At 52.5% G+C, this 18,590-nt stretch overlaps 2 protein-coding genes across 3 annotated transcripts in view; both read right to left on the bottom strand.

Annotated features, from left to right (window-relative positions):
- The window catches only part of IL17C (interleukin 17C), a 6,010-nt gene extending 2,769 nt beyond the window's left edge, over window positions 1–3,241 (bottom strand). Inside the window, exon 1 of the mRNA XM_042027036.1 lies at window positions 2,600–3,241. Within this exon, the coding sequence (XP_041882970.1) occupies window positions 2,600–2,602 (3 nt within the window). The 5' untranslated portion in view covers window positions 2,603–3,241. The remainder of the gene's footprint in view (window positions 1–2,599) is intronic.
- Window positions 3,242–3,824: 583 nt separating this feature from the next.
- The window catches only part of ZC3H18 (zinc finger CCCH-type containing 18), a 42,621-nt gene continuing 27,855 nt past the window's right edge, over window positions 3,825–18,590 (bottom strand). For both annotated transcript variants that reach the window (XM_042027041.1, XM_042027040.1), the window contains 10 exons: window positions 17,732–17,932; window positions 16,477–16,602; window positions 14,989–15,090; window positions 12,603–12,746; window positions 11,846–11,998; window positions 9,710–9,864; window positions 8,977–9,173; window positions 7,862–7,958; window positions 5,726–5,822; window positions 3,825–4,449 (listed from right to left, as the gene is read on the bottom strand). In XM_042027041.1, coding sequence (XP_041882975.1) covers window positions 4,251–4,449; window positions 5,726–5,822; window positions 7,862–7,958; window positions 8,977–9,173; window positions 9,710–9,864; window positions 11,846–11,998; window positions 12,603–12,746; window positions 14,989–15,090; window positions 16,477–16,602; window positions 17,732–17,932 — 1,471 coding nt within the window. In that variant the 3' untranslated portion in view covers window positions 3,825–4,250. The remainder of the gene's footprint in view (window positions 4,450–5,725; window positions 5,823–7,861; window positions 7,959–8,976; window positions 9,174–9,709; window positions 9,865–11,845; window positions 11,999–12,602; window positions 12,747–14,988; window positions 15,091–16,476; window positions 16,603–17,731; window positions 17,933–18,590) is intronic.

Consider the following 18,590-nt stretch of genomic DNA (forward strand, 5'->3'; position numbering starts at 1 on the left):
CACACACACACACACACACACACACGGAGCTGCACACACACACACACGCTAGAGAAGATGCATTTCTCTACAGACAGAGGGCCAGCACACACCTATAGACCCCCACCCCTACAGCCGGAGCACACCCCCCCAGAGGCTCGCGGTGCCCGCAGCGCTCTGGGCATCTCTGCATACCCACGGAGAGCATCACACCCCCCCCGAGCTGTGCACACGCACAGACACGTGCACAGAGCACGGAGAGCTGTGTAAAACACAAAAATAGGTGTTATAGATAATGATATCTACTACATAATATACACGATAGTATGTATCTCATACCATATACAAACACAATATAGAATGTAGGTAATTTAATATACATAATGTGATATGTAGTATATAGTATATATTATATAGTATATGGTATATATTATATATATATCCAGCAGCACACGTATATGTCCTTATATATATGTTATATATTATATATTGTATATTATGCATAATGATATATATTATATAATATACATGATAGTATGTATCTCATACAATATATAAACACAATATAGAATATATATAATTAATATACATAGTGTGATATGTATTATATATTATATATTATATATTATAGATATACAGCAGCACATGTATATGCCCTTATATATTATATATAATGATATATATTATATAGTATATATTATATTGTATAATATATATTGTATATATATACACACAATAGTATGTATCATGCAATATATAAACACAATATATTATATAATTAATATACATAATGTGATAGCTATAATCTATAATCTATTATATAATCTAGGATCGATTTATTATCATATATTATATATTATATATTATATATTATATATTATATATTATATATTATATATTATATATTGTATATTATATATAATATATTCTATATTCTATATTATATATGTGTATATATCTCCATGCATATATAGCACAGTACACATACACACATAAATATATATTTTATATATATATATGTGTCTGTATGCATAGACGTGTATATAGTTTTATATTTATTCATCTATTTATATATTTATATGTTTGATACCACCCCACAGGAGTAGCAAATGTCTGTGCACACACACACATCTGCAGGTAATCCTGTGCAGGCACTGCCTGTGCATGCACACCCACACTGGCACAGAAAACACCTGTGAAATATAAGGTAAAGGATAAACGACCCCCGGAAATAGAAACAAATAATAGAAAGAAATAATAGAAAGAAAGAACCTGAATAAAGAAAAGATAAATAACAAATAAATAAATATAGAACTAAAATAGAAATAAAGGTAAATACAATGAGTAAATGGAGTGGAAATAAGGATAAATAAATAAAATAAATTAGAAATAAATATAAATAGATCTATAAAATATAAAAATATAAGCATATTTTTAATATTTAAGGATGTAAAATTAACATAACTATAAATAAATAAATATAAGAGATAATATAAAGAAAAGGATAATGTAAAGAAAGAGACTATAAATATCCATATAAAATGAACTAGAAAATGAACAAAACAAATAAAAATAACATCGAATTGAATATGAATATTAAATCATGTCCCTGCAGTAATAAATAAAAATCTGTGTGTGTTGATAGTGCACACACAGGTGGGGACAGGGACAGCACCCAACAACTCCTGTGCCCACGGCTGCCAAACACACACCGGGACCCCTCTGTGTGTGCACAGGGCTGCTCATGGAATGCGGGCTGTGATCCCACCCATCACAGACATACAAACACATACAAACACATACAAACACATATAAACACGTATAAATACATAGAAATACATACACACACACAGAGCACTGGCACAGGTGTGCCCACCCCTGAGCTGGGAAGGCTTTGCACACCCCCACACCTGGGCACAGGTGTGCACACACAGACACACATAAATACACACACACACACACACTCATTAACATCCCCCCAGATATAAATACAGATAAAACCACAGAGACATAAAAACACACCCACAGAGACACAGAACCCTGCACACGGCGTGCAACACACACACACACACACGTAATAAACACTCACACAGAGCACCCTGCACATGACAGGGAACACAGATAATGAACACACAGACACACACACAGATGTGATAAACACACACAGAGCCCTGCACATGACAGAAAACACACACAGAGCCCTGCACATGACGTGTAACACACACACATCATAAAAACTCTCTCTCACACACACAGAGCCCTGCGCATGACAGAGAACACACACAGAGCCGTGCACAGGACATAAAACACATATAATGAACACTCTCACACACATAAAACACACGCAGAGCCCCGCACATGGCGTGTAACACACACACAAAACTCACGCACACAGAGAACCCCGCAGACGGTGTGTGACACGCACAGAGATAAAACCACACACGCACCTGATGAACACACACAGAGCCCTGCACATGGTGTGCGACCCTCACATAAAGCCCTGCACAGGACACGGCACACGCGAACACACACACGCCCCCTCCCAGCACCTCTCCCAGCCCCACATTTTCCCCTCTCACCCCCCAACATCCCCCAGGCCCCCCCCCAGACCCCACGTTACCATCAGCCAGATGTCGAGGGACCACGCCAAAATTTGGGGAGGGGGTGGGCGGGGGAACACGCCCAAATTTGGGGAGGGAGCGCGCCAAAATTTGGGGGGGACCCCTTGGGAAGTGCAGCCCCAGGGATGAGGCGGCCGAGTGGCAGCGCCGCAGCCGCCGCCTCCGTTTTATAGGGCCGGGCAGGTGATGTGCACACACCTGGAAACTCCAGCTCCAGGTTCCTTCCTCCTCCCCGCGGGCCGGCACTTCCTTCTCCGCTCCACGTGTGCCAGCCGGGAATACGGGCGCCTCACACCTCCAGAATTTTAGGAGGGAGGTGGGAAGGGGCGTCCAGGGCTGCCCTGGTGACACGGGACGGGCATCCCCCAGGCCGTGCCCTGTTGCGTCACCCGCACCGTGAGATCACCACAACATTCCCGGGCAGAAATCCCAAATTGGGCAACCTGGGAAGAGCTGAGGGACTGTCATCACCCCCTGCTGGGACTCCGCGCTCCAGAACGGCCCCGCGGCCTCCAACAGCACCAGGGGGATGCTGGGCTCATACTGGGAACAAGGAGCAGGGATGGAGGATGGGAAATCCCAGGGACCCCAAAAATTATTCCTGAAACGAGAGGGGTTTGTCAGGGGCAGCCCAAGATACCCCCCACTAACACTTCACAGCAGTAGGACACCGGGAACAAGGAGCCTGGGAGATCCATTGGGACATTCAGGGCCCCCAAACGTTGTTCCCTAAATTAGGGGGATTTATCAGAGGGACCCCTCGATGACACCAGGCAGGGCAGAGGCTGCAGAGCCCCCCCAGTCACACACCAGTGGGATACTGGTTTCACACACTGGGTGCTCCCCCAGGAAACAGAGCAGCTTTTCCATATCCACAGAGCTGCTCACGTCCCAAAAACCCCCAAAGGGAGGGGAGCACAGACCCCTCCCTGCCCCCAAGGCAAGGGAGATGCAGAGAAGAGCAGGAAAAGGAAAAACTGGTTATCAAAATATTTTATTTCAGGGAGATCCCTCCAAAAAAAAAAAAAAAAAAAAAAAATAAAAAAAAAAAAAAGAAAAAAAAAGAAAAAAAAAAGAAAAAAACCCAACAAAAAAATAAAAGGAAAAATCAAAGGAAGAAGGACCCTCCTGGCAGACGGACATGCCCACAACACCTGCAGGGCTCCTGGGAAATCAACTGAACCGATCCCCTGCTTCAAAGAAACGACAGGTCATTCCCGAGGGGACTGAGGCAGGAATATATATATTTTTTTCCTGGGGGAGGAGGGGCGTTGCCAGCAGTTCACAGCAGTTTTCGGCTCTCTCGGCACACGGGACTAGAACTGCATTGCTGAAGACACTCAACACACAGCAGGGCTAACTAGGAGAATACAACTCGAGGCTAGCAAAGAGGAGAGGGGACACAGGAGAAGTGGGAGCACCCCACAGGGCTGGAGTCCTCTGTGCAGAATTTACACGGCTCCGGAGCCCTCCCGGAGCCATTCGTCGCGGGCCTTCCCGGCTGGACAAAACTTCCTTAATTTTTTTGTTTTGTGTGGGTTTTTTAAAAAGAACCGCGGCCAAAATGAAGACAGGAACTGCAAAATCCCAAAGCAGCCGCTTTTTCCACTATTTATAAAAACATCAACAGTCACTACGGGGCACGGCCCACTATACTTTTCCCGGGATTTTGGCCCGTTTGCGGGCGATGGCGTCTTCCACCGCCTTGAGCTGCTTCAGGAGCTCCTCCCGCCGGGACAGGGTGCTGGATTTGCTGCCCTTGGCGGCCGCGGGGCCCGGCTCCGAGCCCTTGCCCGGGACACTCGTGACTTTGCTGGAGCTCTTGGACTGAGGGGACAGCTGGCGTTTCCTGCAGGGAGAGAGGGAGATGGGAATGAGAGGAGCTGGGAACAGCCCAAAGGCATCGGCTGCACGGGAATCCAAGGTGCAACTGAGCCCCACTGTCCACACTAAACCATACTGGAATCATGGAATTTGTGTTGGAAAGGACTTTAAAAATCATCTCTTTCCATAGGCAGGGACACCTTCCACTGTCCCAGGCTGCTCCAAGCCCCAGTGTCCAGCCTGGCCTTGGGCACTGCCAGGGATCCAGGGGCAGCCACAGCTGCTCTGGGCACCCTGTGCCAGGGCCTGCCCACCCTCACAGGGAGGAATTTCTCCCGAATTCCTGAGTTAAGCAGAGTATCAGGAAGTGCCAGCACAGGAAGTGCCACATGTAGAACATTGTTCCAGGAGCAGGTGGGAGAAAGAGGTTGGAGACAGGAGGCCTTGGGTTGAAAACTGGCTGAAAGAGTAAAAAACCAGCTATTCCACAGGGATTCCCAGATTCCCAGGATTAAACTCGGCGCCAGCTCGTGGCTGCAGGGAGCAGCTCCCTGTGAGACACAGAGGGGAGAGGAGCCCTGGAGCGTCCCCCCAGTCCCAAATCCTTCAGCCCCTTTCCTGTGATGTTTGCCCCCAGAGATCGTCGGAGAGGTGGAAAAAGGCAAAGCAGCAGCATCTGCTGAGGGCAGGGAGGACTGAGGGAGCTCCAGGTGTGTCCCACATGTTCCACAACCCTCCAGCCCCCGGAGCCACACAGCCAGCCCTGCACTGGGACATTCCCAGTGCTGCAGCGGGCACAGCTGGGCTGAGCTGGTCACTGGTCAGCTGCACGGGAAGGTGCAAAGGCAGGGCTGTCCCTGCCCTGCCCCATGCAGGGGACACCCTGAACACAGCACAGCAGCAAGGGGAGCAGCTGGGGGTGTGCCAGGTTGGGAAAAGGGGAATCGGGCACTCGTGTCCAGGAGGAGCTGGGCAGGGGAAAGGGGTTGTACTCTGTTGCTCGTTAACACCACGCTAATGAGCTGCAGGGGCACGGGCTGAGCTCACTCCTGACCCACTTGGCTGCTGGTGCTCCTGCTCTTCTCCCAGCAGCAATGGCCCAGCTGGAGGCTCTGCACGAAGCCCTGGCACCGCTGGCACCCGCCCAGGCAGCTCCGTGTCCTTCATGTGTGCTCCATGGCAACTGGAACTGCCGGCCTGGGAGAGCCTGGGAGGCGCTGGGAGCGGGGCTGGAGCCCCTGGAGGAGCAGGGCTGGAGCCCCTGGAGAGCTGTGTGGCCCGGGAGAAGCAGCAGCACTCACCTGTCTGCCTGTGCGGGGGAAGGTTTCGGGTTCTGACCCCGCTGCCGCTCCTGTTTGGGGGACGAGAGTCTCCCGGTCGCCTTCCTATCGCGAGAGCCTGGCGGGAGAGGAAAAGGACATTCCTTCATTTTCCTGCTTGCCACCAAGGCACAGGTCACCCCCTGCCTGCAGTGATTGACCAGATGATGCCCCAAAAAAAGCCAAGTTCAGCAGCAGCTGGAAGAACCTCACTGTTGTGCCCCCCACACCTCAGGGGGAGCAGAGAAGCCAGTCAGGGCTGTGCCCCACGGTCACCTGGACACACCACCTTCCACTGCCCCTCCTCACCTTCCAGCTGCTGGAATAAGGCTCTTCCATGGCATTTGGTGCCTGCAGAGCTGCTGGCTCTGCCCTGGTGGCTCACAGGGTGTATTGGCTCCAGGAGGGACAGGCGAGGGCAGCTCTGCTGCTTTCAGAGCCAGCGGCACCCCCGTGTTTGTTCAGCACAGCTCAACTGCCAGGCCCTGCCCCAGCAGAGCTGCCCTGGGCACTCAGGGATGCTGGGGAGCAGCTGGGTTATCCCAGGAACAGACAGGGAATTCTGCCTGGAGGGCAGCCTGTGGACCTGCTGCCCTGCACTGACCTCAGCTGGAGCAGCACTGCGGGAAGCAAAGGTGCCCAGCCCCTGGTGGCAGCAGCCCCTGTGTGTGCCAGGGCAGCCCTCTGCTCCTCAGGATGCACACTGGGACAGCCCCAGCCCACAGGCCCAGGTTACAGAACAGCTGACACACTCAGGCCACCACCACTGACCAGTTTGGTGCTGGGATGCCGAGGGGCTCAGTCCCAACTCAGCCAAGGGCATGTTTGCCACTGGATTTGGAGTTCCATGGCTTCGACTCCCCATCCCTGGAGTGTTCAAAGCCAGGCTGGATGGGCCTTGGAAGGTGTCCCTGGTCTTTGCTTCCTTCCAGCCCAAACCAATCTGAGCTTCCATGACTTGCTACAGCTTAAAAACTGGTAACACAGAGACAACGAAAAGCAGAGGATGACATCGATGCCTCCCTAGAAGCTGTGCTGGCCTGGCCCCGTCGCTCGTGTGTGAACCAGACCCCAGTGAACTTCAACCTCAGGCAGTCCCTCGCAGGCTGCCCTTGCAGGAGGTGAACGTTGCAGGCTATTAGCACGGTTAATAATAGCGTTGCAGGTTATTAGCACAGAGCTGCTGCTGGCTGGCACCCAGAGTCAACAGGATCCACCTACAGCTGAGCCACCAGGGAAAACAACATCACGTGGCAGCTCCGACGTCACCAGCCGCCACCTCTGGCTGCCAACTGTCCCCCACCCCCTCTGCCCCTTGGCAGCCACAGCAAAGGCTGGAGGGTGGCACTGAGGTCCCTCTCTGTGGCTGCCAGCTTGGTTTTCCCAGCTGTTCCTGCTGCTGGGGAGGATTGAGGCCCAGGAGAGCACTTGGAAAGCCCAGGTCTTTCTAAACATCCAGGGCAGAGCGGGTTGCCTGAGGTGGGGCAATCAACTCATTTCCCGGGATGGTGATGCAGGCAGGGATTGCATCCCTCCATCCCTGCTTGGCAGCCCGCGCTCCCTTTCGAAGCACCGTCACCAGCGCCGGGGTTCGGGGCTGGCAAAACTCCGGGATGTACCAAAGGGAACTCCTGTGACTTGGAATCACGGAATGGGTGAGGTCTGGAAGAGAACTTCACATCATCCAATCCAAGCCTTAGCCCAGCACCACCATGGGCACCCCAAGTGCCACATCCCCACCTTTTTGAACACTGCCAGGGATGGGGACTCCCCCACTGCCCTGACAGTCTGTTCTAATCCTTTCTGGGAAAAAAATCTTTCCTAATATCCAACCTAAACCTGATTTCCACAGCCACATCCCAGGCCAGCAGCAGCGAGCAGGAGGCCATGGGGTGGATGAGTCAAAGCCAAGGGGTTATTTTTTTTGGAGAGGACTTCCAGGGACACAGGGGAGCCACACTAGGCACAATGTGGGCACACCTCTGCTTCTGTTTTTGCAGCAGGATGGTCAATATACCCCCTTTATCTGGTGGCAATCCCACTGTGAGGATTTGGAAGGACTGCAATGGATCTTTCCAGCTGCTGGAAAGCAGGAGCCTGGGCTGGCTGATGCCTCACCTCTGTCAGGTGACAGGTTGGCCCGTTTGGCTGGAGGAGAGGTCGCCCTCTCTTTGTCTGCTGGCTCGTATCTCTTCCTGCTTCCTTTGTCAGCTGCCTGCAATGGAATTAAAACAACAGAGCTGAGCAGCCACTTCCCTCTGGAGAGGGAAACAGGCACAGCCATCCCCTGGGATGTGCTGCCTGGCTCCTGCTAACCCCTTTCCCAATGAACTCTGCACGCACCAGTCCCAGCCATTCCCGAATCCACGTAGCTCCCAACCACCGGAAGCCAACAGCAACACTCCCCTGCACTGGGGCTAACGCTGCACTAATTTCAGCACAGGAACGGGACAACAGCAGCTTTTTGGGATGTTTTTTTGTCCAGCAGCACCAAGGATAGCAGATGTGAAGCAGGCATGTGGAGCCGTGCCTTTTTGCAGGCTGTCATGTATCACTGCACACTCCTCCCTCCGGAGCAGCTTCCTGCCTCTGATAAAGCCTCCTCACGTCAGAGCACAGGGAAGTAGAAAAATCTGCAGCCTCAGACTGCGCCGGGGAATTTGGGCTGGCAGAGCAAAATATCAAAAACAGGAACCTGCCCACGTGATGGGGCCAACACCCTGCCCCGGCACCAAACCCCACGAGGCCCAACTCCCCCACATGCTGCGGATTGGGATCTGCACCGAGGGCTCCAAACCGGGGCAGCAGGATCAGTGGCAAGGGGAAGAGCCAGGTGGGCACCCTGGCAAACTGAGGCTCTCGCCACTTGCCCCTCTGGGCTCGGTGCCTGGCTGTTCCCAGCCCGCTCTGGCGTGGCACAGGAAGCGTGCCCGGAGCATCTCCCAGTGGGAAAGGCCCCGGCACACGCGGGACCTTCGAGCAAGCGGGGAAGAGCCTGGAAGCTGCAGCAGGAATGTGCCCCAGGGAAGCCGCCAACACAGTCCCAAAGTGAAGCCACCACAGGGTGTGTGCTGCCAGACTGGTTCTCTGTGCCGCCCTCCAAGCCAGCCCCAGACCTTCCCGGCTGAGCTCATCCCAACAGCACCGAGCCCGGAGTTCCCCTCCCGCTGGGATGCATCCCCTGCTGCTCAGGCCCCTGGGAGCAGGGAATGCCAGCCACCAGGGAACCTCACCTTGTTCAGGAGCGTCAGTTTGATCTCCTTGTGCCCGCTGAAGCCGCCCTGCTGCGCCTGGGGGGCCGAGGGCTGCTGGCCCTGGGGCACCTGCTGGGATTTGCTTCCTGGGGTGGGCTTGGCTGATTTCAGGAGCTGAGCGGGCACATCCCGTTTCCTCTTCTCCTCTTTAGCACTGTCTTCTTTTTTTGACTTTCCTGTAGGGAGCACAGAGCACAAGTGGTGACTTGGGAACGATTCCTGTTGCCTGCTTGCCCTTTGGGCAAGAGGACGCTGCTCCAGGGATGGGAAAAGCCCACAGCAGTAACTCAGCACGTGGCTCCGAGGTTAAGGGACTCAGGAAACCAGAATTTCCACAGAGAGGAACACAAAAGACAAGGAACAAAAGGCTTTTGCCACTGACTCTGCTACGGTCTGGAACGAGCAGAGGAAGAGCAACGTGATACTGGAGTTGTCCAGATTTACGTCACCTTCCAAGGGTGAAGGAGAATGGGGTGAGGGAGAGGCAGAACTGCCAGGCAGGAAAAGGGATGAGACAACCAGAGGCGCAGGGACGGAAGGATGTGGACGTAAATTTGCTCCACAGCCTCACCGCACCTCTGGGCTCCCGTGTCGCCTCTGCTCAGTGATTTTCCCGGAGCCCGCAGTATTCCCAGGGAAGGATCTCTGCTCTTCCCTTCTTTTCCAAAGACTCCCTAGAGGAATAAAACCCCACCAAAGCAGGTAGCTGTACCTTTCTTCTGCTGGGCCGGGGTGGGGGAGCGGGAGCTGGCCGAGGACACGGGGCTGGCCAGGTCCGCGTACATGTCCTCGGAGTCGGCGCTGCGCACGGAGCTGCTGCTGGACGAGGCACTGGACACGGAGGAGACGCTGCTCACGCTCAGGGACCTGCGACCAACCAACAGGCAGGAAGGCAATGAGGCCTTTTTTCATTGCCAGGCATGGCTGGGTGTTGGGAAGATCAACAGGCAATGATCAGGAAGACACACAAAGGCTGTGCGTCCTGGGGTGCTGCTGGTAGGAAAAATCCCAAAGCTGTGGGATGCAGGCCTAGAAAGTAATGTTTATTTATAGCCAGGATTAGGGCAATGTGTAAACAGGTCACTGTTTGCCCAGGAAAACAAGGAGTGAAAGCAGGGAGTGCACTGGCACATCCAGGTCAGTGTTACAGCTCAGGGCAAAGGTTCCCTGGCAAGGTTTCTGCTGTTGGCACACATCGACTGTCACGACTGGCAACGACAGGGAGATGCCTCCAAGATGGGTATTTCCTACCAATGCCTATCCTGGGAAGTGTTCAAGCCAGGCTGGACAGGGCTGGAGCAACCTGGTCTAGTGGAAGGTGGCAGAGAGTTGGACTGGATGAGCTTTAAGCTCCCTTCCAAGCCAAACCATCCCACTCCATGAATATTCAGGAGCCTCTCCAGCCTGTTCCACACCCCGACCTGCTCTGCCAGCAAGGCCCAGGCTCCCTGGCTGGAAGCTGGATTGGGATGACTGAAGGAGCTGTGGCAGCTTCAGCACAGACCAACCCTCTGCAGCCTCTACCCCCTGGCACCACGATGGAGCTGAGTTCTGAGAGCTCTCATGGATTGCTCCAGTGGGGCCAGGATGAGCCAGAAACTCCTTCTCCAGGCTACCAGGATGGCCCAGCACACCTGGTGTGGGCACATGGTGCATTTCCCACATTTCCCCCTTCCCACAGGAGCAGCACAGCAGCCCCAGGGTGCTCACACTTCCCATCCATGGCCTGGTGCTCTCTGAAGCTCTTGCATCACCCCTGGCTGAGCTGATGAATGTGACAAGCACGGAGTAAACAAGACGGGATTTCCATAAAGTAACACGGATGCTGAACCTCGGAGCTCCACAGAGTTCACCGATGGGAATTTGCAGCTGCTCTGAGCCAAATCCTGCTCCATCCCCTGCTTTTATACCACAGGACTACTGTGACATCCGTGTGCCAGGGAAGTGCTGTGTTTCAAGGCTCTGCCTGTGAGGATTTGGGGAATCCTCTGGGTGAAGAGACGAAAGAAACCTGAAGGAATGACTTGAGAGTGGTTTGTTTCTCTTTGCTGGAAGGAGTTTGCTCTTTACACATCCCACAGACCAACAGGCTGGGAACTATTCACTTGGGGCTAAACACAAAGGAACTGGCCCTGCAACTCTGGCAGCAAAGGAAAAATATCATTAGCTGAGCCTTTTAGGGATTTTCTGACCTACCTCTCCTGACAGGCCAAGCATGTCCCCTAAGGACACACAGTAACCAGAGGTAGGAGAGGCTCAGGAGAGCCAAGCTCCATAGCCTGAAACTGTTCATTTGTAAATTAATTAGGATGTGGGATCACCCTGGCCAGAAGGAGCTGTTCTGGTCACCACTTGGGTTAAATGGGTGCTTGGACACACATGACAGGATTATTTCCTTGAATAAACCACAAGGGAAATATATCAGAGAATCATGGAATGGTTTAGGTTGGAGGAGACCTTAAAGGTCACCCAGTTCCAACCCTGACACCTTCCACTGCCCCAGGCTGCTCCAAGCCCCAGTGTCCAGCCTGGCCTTGGACTGGGATCCAGGGGCAGCCACAGCTGCTCTGGGCACCCTCACAGGGCAGCATTTTTCCCAAACATCCCATCTAAATATCCCCTCCTTCAGTTTAAGGCCATTCTATCTTGCTCTATCTCTCCATGCCCTCTTCAACACTGCATTCCCACCACAATTCAGGAGTTGGGATCCAGTCTTGTCCCACCTCCCAGGCACCCGCAGCTTCTGCTGCTGCAGCTACAGAGAGTTTTCCGTGCAAGAAACCAAACCAGTGAGCAACAGCCACAGTCTCTGCTGTCAAACAAAGGTCACGAAGGGTCAGGGCTGTACCTGGATTTCCTGGACCCAGAGGGAGAGTGGGAGACTGAGGCAGAGGATGATCTGGAATGAGATCTGGAGAGAGACCGGGACAAGGACCTGGATCGGGAGCTGGACCCGCTGTAGCTGCTGGCACTGCCACTGATGCTGCCACTGATGGTCCTCCTGCAGGACAGCAAACACCCCTCACAGAAAGGGAATTGGAATGGGAAAGAGAGAGAGGGAGGGGGGAAAAGCCCACGAGAAAGCAGAGATTTGCTCAGCACCCCCTGACTGATGCCCGGCCCTCCCCGAAGGGTGATCGGCCCCTTCCACCACTTCTCCCAGTTTATGTCCTGGGAATGATGTTCTGTGGTGGGCAGTATCGCTGTGGCCAGTGTGGGTCAGCTGCTGACCCTCCACCACATCAGATCTGTGTGGGACCAAACAGATCCCACACATTCCTTTTTCCTCACTGTGCCACCTCCACAACCAGCAGCTCTCAAAAATGTCTTTTTTTTCCCCACTCCCACTGTGATTTTAACACATTTCCCATATTCCACCCATTCCATCCTCCCCCCAGCCTCCAGAGGCACGAGCCACTCATGGCAAGCCAGGAACATTTCCCCCAGCTCTCTTCCCCTTTTCTCCCTGCCCCAGGAGATGGATTTCTCCTTTAATGCGGGCACTCGGGACTCTGGGATTTGCTGGATCTTCCAGGAGAAAGAAACGCAGGATTTGCTGGATCTTGCAGGAGATCAAGCCTCACTCCACCCCCCAGCTCTCTCACCTCCTGGGTGGAGTCCTTGTCTGACGTTCCTTCCTCCTGGCTTCCCGATTATCCCCTGGCTTGGCTGGCTCCGGGGCTGCTGCCGTGACTTTCGTGAGCGGCTGAGGGACTGGGAGGGCAGTGAGTTTCTTCACAGATTTCTCCCTGGAAAAAGGACAATTTTCAGGGGTGTGATCCCAGGGGGTGGGCACAGACCACGGACATCCTCAGAAATGATGTGCCCAGGTTCGCTGTTGTTTAATATTCTAGAGATTATGGGATCCTGGAATGGTTTGAGCTGGAAGGGACCTTAAAGCTCATCCCACTCCACTCCCTACCATGGGTAGGGACACTTGCCACTATCCCAGGTTGCTCCAAGCCTCGTCCAGCCTGGCCCTGATGTGATTCCTGTAGCTACAAACACTTGGCCATTCCCCCAAAACACAAACACCACGGATTTCCCTACAGGGATTTGTTCCCCATATTCTCAATCAATTCATCTTTTCAGAGACAAATTACTACACAACAGTCAATTGTGGAGATATTTGACTTGTAAATTAACTCCTGAAGCAGACTGGGTGGAAATGTTGTTTCTTATCCATTTAATTCCATCATTTTTTATCCCAAACACTTACAGCTGCTTAAAATCTGCCAGTCAGGCCTCAGAATGAAATGCACACAGTTAATGCAAAAATTCTCTTTTTAACTCCAGAACCCGGATCAGGAGGGTGCAAAACAACCTGTGGGTGCAAGTATCCCTTGGATCTGTCCCTTGGCTTGTGTTCCCTGTGGAAAACTCTGTGGGAACCCCACTGTGTGATCCAACACTCACTGCATGAGATGGGAATGGCTCTGGCTCCTCAGTGCTGCCCAGTTCAGGGCTCAGAGCACTCCACCCCTGCTCTGACAGCTGGACATTGCTTAACTCATGATCCTGGAATGGTTTGGGTTGGAAACACCTCGAAGAGCATATTCCACCCCCTGCCATGGGCAGGGACACCTTCCACTGTCCCAGGCTGCTCCCAGCCCCAGTGTCCAGCCTGGCCTTGGACACTGCCAGGGATCCAGGGGCAGCCACAGCTGCTCTGGGCACCCTGTGCCAGGGCCTCACCACCCTCACAGGGAAGGATTTCTCCCCAATATCCCATCCATCCCTGCCCTCTGGCAGTGGGAAGCCATTCCCTGTGTCCTGTCCCCTCCAGGCCCTTGTCCACAGCCCCTCTCCAGCTCCCTTCAGGCCCTGGAACATCCCAGCACTGATTTCACACCTATTAACTGGGGAGGAGGTGCTGTCTGCACACACGCACTGTTAATTCCTCCTCCTTCTGTGCTCAGTATCTGCAGTTATCCCCTGCAGAACACAGGATTAAGCCCATGGCATGTCATCCAGTGCCAATAATCCCTGTGCTGGGGCAGGCTGCTGTGGCATCACCAGACCAGCACCGGGAGGGAGCACAGACATCGCTGCAGGGGCCTCAGAGGGCCGAGCCCCGAGGGGAGGGGAAAAAACCCCAAAAGGCAGCATAACAAGGGACAAGAAGTGTGGCAAAGGGGACTGTCCTAAATTCTGGAGAATTCAGGGGGATTCCCATGGTGTCATTTATTTGCAGGTCAGCTTAAAAGAGGTGACATCACTACGGTGTTGTGTCACCCTCCAACGTCCCCGTAATTTGCCACCGTGGGGTTTGTGAAATAGCAATTTCAGGAATTCAGAAGAGCAGCAGGGCTGTCAGAATGAGCCAAACCCAGCTGCAGAGAGCTCCAGTCCTGTTTTCATCCATCTCCAGTGTGAAAAGTTGATGAGGCTGAACCATTTCTTTATTCTAAGGCTGTGGATGAACCAAAGCCACAGCAGAGGAAGGAACTGGAACTTTCTTAGAGCTCCTATTACGTATATTCAGATTATACAAATATATCTGCACACACTGAATGTTTCAGCAGTAAATCAGATGTGTTTAGACACTTGGATACAGTAATATTTAAGGATATTTGCAGAGTTTAACTTGGATTTAGTAAGTAAAAGTGTCATTATTTAATGAAATTTGCCAAGCTAAAAACTCTTCAATAATGGATGTATTCTGCATCTTTCATTTCTTTCTTAAATTCTCAACCAGGATTAGAATCCATGAATGGTTTGGATGGGAAGGGACCATAAAGATCCTGTTCCACTCCCTGCCATGGGACACCTTCCATAGCCCAGGCTGCTCCAAGCCCCATCCAACCAGGGATCCAGGGGCAGCCCCAGCTGCTCTGGGCACCCTGTGCCAGGGCCTCTCCCTGCTCACAGCCAAGAATTCCTTCCCAATATCCCATCTAACCCTGCATTCCTTCAGCTTAAGGCCCCTGAAGGTCAGAAGGGCTCGTCTGGACTCTGTTCAGAGGTATCCTGAGGAAGATGGATCCTTACCCTTTCCCAGGAGGTGGCAACAATTCCCCTTTAGCCTTCGCCAGTGGCTTGTGAGGAGATGGTGTTGGAGAAGGAGAGGGAGAAGATGAGAAGGACCTTGACCTGGAAAGGAAGGAGACATCACTGAGCTCAGGCTCTGGGATTGCAGGAGCTTTTCCTGGCTCTCAGGGAGTTCAGCCACCATTCCCTCCTCCCCAGGAACCTGTCCCGAGCTTATCCTGCTGTTATGTTTGGACTCTGTGCAACAAGACTTAACTTCTGCCATCAGACCAGCGAGAAGAGTAGAAAACAAAAGGAAAAAATAGGATCAGCTGGAAAAGAGGCACTCCAGTTATCCCACAGCAACACCTGAGGCTGTCTCCATCCTCTCTGAATTCAGTCCTTAGGGAGCATACACAGGAAAACAAGTAGGATTTTGACTTGCACGTTCATCACTTTATGTCCCGTTAACTCCCAGAGCAGCTCATCCTTTCACCAGCAGCAAAACCCCAAAAAACTTGGGGGAAGGACACAAAAAATACACCTAAACCTAATACTGATCTGTAATTCCTGGAACACGAATTCCTGGAGCACTAATGGTGCATGCCAAAGGCAACCATCAAGGGCAGGAGCTGTTTCCTGAGCCCCTGGCAGGCACAACACATGCTGGGGTTGGGGTGATTCACTCCAGTGCCAAGACTGGAAGTGCCTCTGTTGCAGTCCAGTGCCTCAGCAGCCTGACTCCTGCATGACAGCTCTTCTGGGGAACAGCTGGGCAGAGGGCATTGCTCACCCCAGCGAGAGGCAGCCAAGGGTGTCACCCACGCTGGCACTGCCCTCACGGAGCAGAGCCTGGCATGGGCTGCATGGGGGAAGCTCATTCTGCTTCCCAGATGGAATCAGCTCCCAGCTGAGCTTTTCCTAGGAGAAAGCAGTCTCCCAAAGTGACAGCGTGTGTTTTTCCATCACCTGTGGGATCTGCTCTGGGTACCTGCATGACTTCAGCTCTGAAGAGGTGCCTATCTAAGGAGCTAGTTCTCCCACTGTCTCCCAACTTTCCAGACTCGGAAAACTGTCTGCAGGGGCAAGGAAGCTGCAGAGGAATAAATAATAATCAGCATGGGACACTGGAGTGCTACTTTGAAGTGTCAGGACTATCACAAGACACAACTGCTTTAATAAAGAAATGGGATTTGCCTCCTGAAATCGAAAATTCCAGCGCCATGGAAAGGAGATGCTGCTGAACTCCTTCCAGCCAGAAAATGCAAATGATGGGAATGTTCATCTATCACAGGCACAGCAAAGAGCCCAGCCACAACAGCCCTGCACTCGTGGGTGGGAGCACCGGGGAGAGGAGGGGGTGGCTGACGAATCTCCTTCATCCAACAACCACAGCCTCCCTCACTCAGGAAGTGCTTGGAGTGCTTTATTTCAATGGAGCAAAAAGGAGCTGTCAGGAAGCATTTGGAAACCATTCCACCATTGGTTCCCAGTCCCAGGAGCCACTACCTGGACCTGCTGCCTGAGAAAGAGCTGTGCCTGGAGGAGCGACTGGAGTAGGAGCTGTAGGAGGAGGATCTGGAGCGCGAGCGGGAGGAGCCGGACCCAGAGTAGGTGGATGAACGAGAAGAGGACCTGGAAGAGAAATATTAAAATTCAGAGCTTCTTGAAAAGCTCCCAAGGTCTTGTTTCCAAAGATGTTCTTCCCAAGTTCTGCTCCAAACCCCACGTGCCTTCTCCTCAGGGAGCTGTCAGGATTTGCAGCCTCTCCTCAGATCCCCTTTTTCTTCTAGGGAGGATCCTGTTGTTGCTACTCTCTTTGCACCCTTCAATAAGCCTCTCTCTCTTTAATTACTGATTTTCCATCCATTTTGGCAACCGCTTCCACATATTCCATGCCTTTTCACTGGACAAAACCCTGACAGATCACCTGACTGGGTGCAGTGATCCCAGCAGGAAAATCTGCTTCAGGAGGGCTCTGGCTTTTAGATGCCTATCTCCAATTGAACATGTTCCTCATTCCTCCTGGATACTTCCCCCCCTCCTTCAGGAGCTTCAAGTTCAAGCATTTAAAGGAAATTGATCCAGTCTGTGCCTCGAGGCTCCCAGATTCAGGGAGTTTCTTTCTGAAAGGTGCTTTTTATCTTATTTTCCACCGTTGGTTTCCAAGCCCCATTCCAGCCCTCCAAGGCTCTGTCGAACCTCCACAATCCCAGTTCTCCCAGTAGCATCAACCCGCTCTTACTGGACTGAGCTCAACTCCTCCCTCCATCCATCCCAGGGTGACCAGGATCCAATTCTTACAGCTCCCAGTTCTTTCTGCTCCCATTAAGGTCAGTTTTCATCTAGGTGAGTTGCTATCACCCAGCCTGCATCCAGCTCTAATTCACTGGAAAAGTGGCTTTTCCAAGGATTTCCTTTTCCTAATCTCCAACAGGTCACAGCACAGCTCCCACAGCTCCCTGCCCCCTTTGGCTTCCATCTCACTGCGTGTCCATAGGTGTTCCTGAGCAGCAAAGTCTTTGCTTCCCCAAAAATAAAACCATGGAATGGTTTGGGTTGGAAGGGACCTCAAGGATCATCCAGTCCCACAGAGCAGGGACACCCTTCCAGTGTCCCAGCTTGCTCCAGCCTGGGATGGAGAATCCACAACCTCTCTGCACAACCTGTCCCAACACCTCAACACCATCCCTGGCCACGAAGGAGCCCCATCCCATTCCAGGACACGCTTCCAGGATGTGCCAGGCTCTCCCCTTCCCCTCACCTCGAGGAGCCAGAAGCGGATGCCGACGAGGCCGAGGTTTTCCGGCGCCTCCGTGCCCGGCTGGGGGACATGGACACGCCCAGTTTCTTTTTGGGAGACTTGGATCGGCGCCAGGGGTCCTTCCACTCGTCTGCCCGCTTGGATGGGGCACTGCCCAGCGCCGTGGCATCCTTGTCCTTCTTTGGTGGCTCGGGCTGGCGGCTGGAAAGCAAGGAAGAGGTCAGCAGCTGGGATTTTGGGGGGGGTTATAAAGGATGATACACAAGGCACAAGGAAAAAATACTGGAAACGATAAATATATTGTAATAAAATGTATGAATAGATCCACAGGGCCATGGAAAAATCCCAGAATTCATCCCTTAGATTAATCCCTCTTAACCTCCCATGTGGGATTCCAGCACCACTTTGGGGGGAGGAAGTGTTAGAAGAACTCTCAGTTTGTGAAGCAGTGCTGAACCAGTGCTGCTCTGTAAACCAACAAAGCCACAATTCTGTGAGCTCCTGGCTGATTCCAGGCCCAGCTCCTGGCCTCCAAGGACTGCACACAAGCAAGAGGGAAGGGAATGGGAAACCTGGTGCTCCCTACACCTGTGCCCAGCTCAGAGCTGGAGCAAGCCCAGCCTGGTGCAGTGGAGAGGGGTCCCCACTGAGCCTGGATTACTGCGATGTTTCCACTCCCAGGACATCCTGTGGGGCTGTCACAGGCCAAGACACAGTGCCTTCCTTTCACCCTCCCAAAGGGGACAGCTCCCTCCTCACCTGGGCACAAAGCAGGCTGGTTCATCGCTGGGTCACCCTCTGGGTGTTTATAAACACCCCCAAACGTGCTGCTGTTGCTGGTATCCACGCAGAGGTGCCC

The sequence above is a fragment of the Corvus kubaryi genome, unplaced genomic scaffold (genome assembly GCF_017639235.1).
Source record: "Corvus kubaryi isolate FWS band 111438036 unplaced genomic scaffold, C.kubaryi_AGA036_p1.0 37300, whole genome shotgun sequence".
Lineage (NCBI taxonomy): Eukaryota > Metazoa > Chordata > Aves > Passeriformes > Corvidae > Corvus > Corvus kubaryi.